The sequence below is a fragment of the Rhincodon typus genome, chromosome 39, assembly GCF_021869965.1.
Source record: "Rhincodon typus isolate 14 chromosome 39, sRhiTyp1.1, whole genome shotgun sequence".
Lineage (NCBI taxonomy): Eukaryota > Metazoa > Chordata > Chondrichthyes > Orectolobiformes > Rhincodontidae > Rhincodon > Rhincodon typus.
The window spans coordinates 9,057,677-9,062,802 of NC_063370.1; the positions used below are offsets into that span (position 1 = coordinate 9,057,677).

Here is a 5,126-nt window from a genome sequence, read left to right on the forward strand (position 1 = left end):
CAGTGCAGAGGGAGATTTACTCTGTATCTAACCCCGTGCTGTCCCTGGCCTGGGAGTGTTTGATGGGGACAGTGTAGCGGAGCTTTACGCTGTTTCTAACCCCCTGCTGTCCCTGTCCTGGGAGTGTTTCATGGGGACAATGTAGAGGAGCTTTACGCTGTGTCTAACCCTGTGCTGTCCCTGTCCTGGGATTGTTTGATGGGGACTGTGTACTGGGCGCTATGCTTCTGTTAAAAGTGTAGAGGGATCTTTACTGTGGGTGCTGTAGACTGTGGGTTCTTGAAACAGATGAAGTTCTGATCCTCACCGTGACGTCACAAATTTTGCAAAGGAAAAAGTCGTTGCCTGTTTAATGTTTAATGGGGACAGTGTAGAGGGAGCTTTACTCTGTATCTAACCCTATGCTGTCCCTATCCTGGGAGTGTTTGATGGGGGCAGTGTAGAGAGAGCTGTATCTAACACTGTGCTGTCCCTGTCATGGAAGTGTTTGGTGGGGACAGTGTAGAGGGAGCTTTACTGTGTTTCTAACCTGATGCTGACCCTGCCCTGGGAGTGTTTGATGGAGGACAGTGTAGAGAGAGCTTTACTCTGTATCTAACCCCGTGCTGTCCCTGTCCTGTGAGTGTTTGATGGGGGGACAGTGTAGAGAGAGCTTTACTGTGTATCTAACCCCATGCTGTCCCTTTCCTAGCAGTGTTTAATAGGGACAGTGTAGAGGGAGCTTTACTCAGTATCTAACCCCATGCTGTCCCTGTCCTGGGAGTGTTTGATGGGGGACAGTGTAGAGAGAGCCTTACTGTGTTTCTAACCCCGTGCTGTCCCTGTCCTGGGAGTGTTTGATGGGGGGACATGTAGAAGAAGCTTTACTCTGTATCTAACCCTGTGCTGTCCCTGTTCTAACATTGATGATCTTTTCTCTCCCAGCTGAGCCTCTGCACTTGGACCGGGATGAGAGTCTGAGCTACGCCGACAGCGACTATGTCTCATCCGTGCCCCGTTCGTTCTCGACCAATCGCGCGGACTCGTTCGAGGCCCTGATGGACGTGCAACCCAAGTACCAGTGTGACCTGATCACCCGCGACGGCCTGGACCTCTTCCCGTATCCTAGCCCCCTCCACGCCATGGCCGTGCAGAGCCCGCTGCTGTGCCAAGCACTGAGGGCCAACAGTGAGGAAAAGCCCATGTCGCCCACCTCCTACCTGAGCAGCTACAAGCTGGACGACGACGGCGAAATGTTCTTCGGCTCCCAGGGCGAGATGCCCCTGGGCCTGGAGGCCGTGCACTCAAAGAGGCTGGAGAATTACATCACAGGCCTGGTGCACAAACGTATTTATCCAGTTCGGCCCAACAAGCTGAGGACTAGCCTCAGCACGGAGGCCACGAAAGGCCTGATTCGGCAGAGCAGCATGTGCCAGAGGAGCACGGAAGCTGCCAGCCCTCCGATTGGGGTCTGTGATCCAGCCCGGTCTTTGTCCGAGCGCAGGAATATCCCAAGCTCCCACAGCTTTGATGGGAGCCTGCCGTCGCCAAAGTATAGGCCCCAGTGGACTTCGAGCAGGGAACAGCTGTCTGCCAAGAAAACGGTTCCCTCCTGTCAATCCGTCGACAACTTCACTGCTGCCATCCAGCAGCAAAAGAGTATGGACGAGGGCCAGAGTTCACAGCAGAGCCTGAGGAAGCCCATCAGGCTCATGGCCAACACGCCTCCCATGAGACCCACCTCTCTCGAGTATCACGAACTGAATTATCATCCAGCCATGAGGGCGTCCCCTCAGGAGAATTACTACCAGAACGTGTACGAGCTGAGTGACAGGCCTCAGGCTTTCCTCAACGACAGGCATCAGGCCTTCCTCGACGACAGGCCTCAGGCTTTCCTCGACGACAGGCATCAGACCTTCCTGTCTGCTAGGCCCGAGTCCTCAGAGCTCCGCTCGCCGTCCTTTGACCAACCGCCGGGGCCAGAGGTCAGCGTCCAGAGGTCGCCCGGGGCAGACGACGGCGGGTACCAGATGGTCAGCGCGCAGTACATCCCGGCTCAGCAGTCATATAAAGCCCACACCGCCAGCCACGGCAGCAAAGCCAAAGGCCTGCCGATGAGCAAAGGGCGCTCCGTCGACGCCTCGCCCGAGGCAGGGGCACCCCCTGGCTTCCGAGAGAAGGGCAAGGCCTCGAGCAAGAAGTGCCGCTTCAGCGAGGAATCCGAACCGGCCAAGAGGAGCGGGCGGAGGCCCTCCCCCCGGGGCAAGAAGACCTGCCGTTCCCAGTCGGAGAACAGCCTCCTGAACCGGCACGGTGTGCCCTGCGTCAAGTACAACACGGTCGAGCGAGATGAGGTGACGGGTGCCAGGCCGACGCGCTCCAGGCGACACCCCAGTGGGTGCCACCGGCGCTGGAGGTCAACAGCGGAGATCTCCCGGGATGAGGGGTCGGCCCCGCCCCCAAGTTCCGAGGCCTACCCCCAGGCCGAGGGGCGGCGAAGGCTCAGGAGGTATCCGAAGACCCCGGGGCACCCGGGGAGCGATTCGGAATATCCGTCCCGGCATCGCGGGCCAGGGGGTGGTGGGGGCGAGGAGGAGGAGGAGGTGGAGGGGGAAGGGGAGGAGGGGAGGGCACCGGGCGCCAGGGTCTACGCCGCCAACTGCTTCGGGGACAGCGAGTCGAGCCTGAGTGAGGCCCAGTCGCCAGGCCTCAGCAGCGGCTCCAGTGACACAGATGAGGAGGAGGAGGAGGCCACAGGCCTAGTCTGGCCCCAGCAGCTGACACCGCAGGCCATGGGCCGCGAGTCTGGGCAACCCAAGGCCTTTGTCAAGATCAAAGCCTCGCATGCCCTGAAGAAGAAGATCCTCCGCTTTCGGACAGGCTCCCTCAAGGTGATGACCACAGTGTGATGAAGGACAGATGGACCGGTGTTTCGAATTCCCACCGCCTCCTGGTCGCCTCGGGAACGTTGCGGGAAAAGCGCTTTTTGCAGCCAACTCGCTAAAATTTGTGGAAGCGTGCTCACGCAACCGTCAACATCGGCGGGTGCACAGAGGTCGCCACCGCGCACAGGAAGATCCCAGGGATAAACCAGCCAGCCAACTGCAGTATTTTAGTTCTTCGCTCCCCCCTCACCCGCTCTCCCTCCCATCCCCTCACCACCTCGCCGCTCCCCCCCACCACCGCTCACAACCCGAAAAGTGACGGGAACATCATGTTTTCCAAACAGGATCTTTCACACGGGGCAGGCGGGAGCACTGGTCGGGCCTGGGGTGGGGAAGGGGATGGTGATTGGCAGATTGTTGGGGTTGGGGTGTGGAAGGGGGAATGTGGGAAGAAGTACAGCGATTGGCAGGTTAATGGGGTAGGGGTCGGGGATGACCCAGGTTAACATCACATCTGCAAGGTGGCACCTCTGGGCCCATGTCCCTCCCTTGGCACAGCAGTAGTGGGGATTTGTCGGCCTGGTTGATGGGGCCTATGGCCTCAGAGTGGGACTTAAAGCCACGTTTTTCTGACTCATGGGCGAGACGGTTTCTATCTGAGCCACCAGTCGCCTGTATTAACCATTTCTGCCCTCATTGGTGAGAGGACTTGGGCCTCAAAAGGCCCATCTTTGTAGTGAATCACTTCAAGATGGCAGCCATCGGGGAACAGTCTCAATTAAATAGCTAGGTACACTAGAAAGTATCCTTATTTATCCCCAGCTGTAGGATCGTGGACTCTACTAACAGACGGATATGGATTGTTGACAAATTGTGATTTATTTAACTTTGTTCTTTAATGCAACAGTTTGGTAGAAGGCTTCTGTGGTCAAGGGTCATGCAAAGGTTCACTATTTCCCTCTCTAAAGCTCCCTCACCTCCTTTTAAGCTCATAAATACCTATAAACAGGACTAGACAGGGTAGAGGATGTTCTGAATGACCAAGGAGACAACAACCAGGCAGTCACAGTTTAAGGATACAGACCGGGCCATTTAGGACTGAGATGATGAGAGACTGGGGAACCTCTGGGAATTCTCTGCCACAGAAAGCGGTTTCTGCCCTGGCTTTATGTAGGAACAATGTTCCCAGTATCATTCTCCCGTCTTTTCCACATAACCCTTTTCAGATGGTGATCCAATTCCCTCTTGAGTCTCAATTGAATCTGCCTCCACCATAGTCACAGGCATTACATTCCAGATCTTAACCACTCGCTACATAAAATGGTTTTGCCTTCTACCACTGTTGCTTCATTTGATATTCACCTTCAATCTGTTCCCTCTCAATCTCAATGCTTCCCCCAATGGGAATAGTTACTCTTTCAACACCATCTAATCACGATTTTGGATGCCTCGATCAGATCTCCCCTCTACCTTCTCCAGCTAAAATAATCCCAATGTCTTCATTCTCTCCATGAAACTGAGGTTCTTCATCCCTCGGACCATCTTTTTAGGGATCTCTCTAATGTCTTCACGCCTTACAACCTGTTTTCAGTATTCCCGGCTGATTTACAAATGGGAAAGGAACAAGAGTAGGCCACTCAGCCCTACTAGCCTGTCTCCCATTCAATAAGATCGCGGCTGATGTGATTTTAACCTCAGCTCTACGTTCCTCGATGATCTTTCACCCCCCCAAAGTTTTTAAGAATCTATCTGCCTCTGCCTTAAAATTATTGGATGATTTTTACATCTGCTGTCTTTTTGAGGAGGGGAATTCCATAGATTCACAACGCTCTGAGAGGAAAAAAAAAATTTCCTCTTCTCCGCTCGGGTGGGTTCCCCCTTTACTTTTAAGCTATAATTCCCTCTCACATTACATAATTTTCCTCTCTTTGTCAGTTCTTACCCTGCTGGACTTTAAAGCCATTGATGCTCAGAGACAAGGCCAATTGCCCCTTGGACCCCAGAAGCCTTGTGTGGGGTGCAAGAGGGCTAAGGCTACCCCAATGCAGTGGGGCAAGAAGACAAAGTCTGGAATTGGCCTCCCTATGGTTACCATGGAGACCCTCGGCCAGCCTCAACAACCGTCCAATCCCTCCATCCCAGAAGCCCTTGACCAAGGAAATGGACCTCCCGTCTTAGAGCTCCCCCCCCCACAACTCCCCCCACCATTCCCAAACGTAGGGTGGCACCATCCGTTCCTCTCAGCTATACTCCCTTCCCATC

The 5,126-nt window shown here is 54.8% G+C and overlaps 1 protein-coding gene across 1 annotated transcript in view; it reads left to right on the plus strand.

Annotated features, from left to right (window-relative positions):
* Positions 1–3,228, plus strand: part of LOC109922527 (dapper homolog 1-like) — an 85,526-nt gene extending 82,298 nt beyond the window's left edge. Inside the window, exons 3-4 of the mRNA XM_048618224.1 lie at positions 925–2,548; positions 2,624–3,228. Of these exons, the coding sequence (XP_048474181.1) occupies positions 925–2,548; positions 2,624–2,888 (1,889 nt within the window). The 3' untranslated portion in view covers positions 2,889–3,228. The remainder of the gene's footprint in view (positions 1–924; positions 2,549–2,623) is intronic.
* Positions 3,229–5,126: the final 1,898 nt, after the last annotated feature.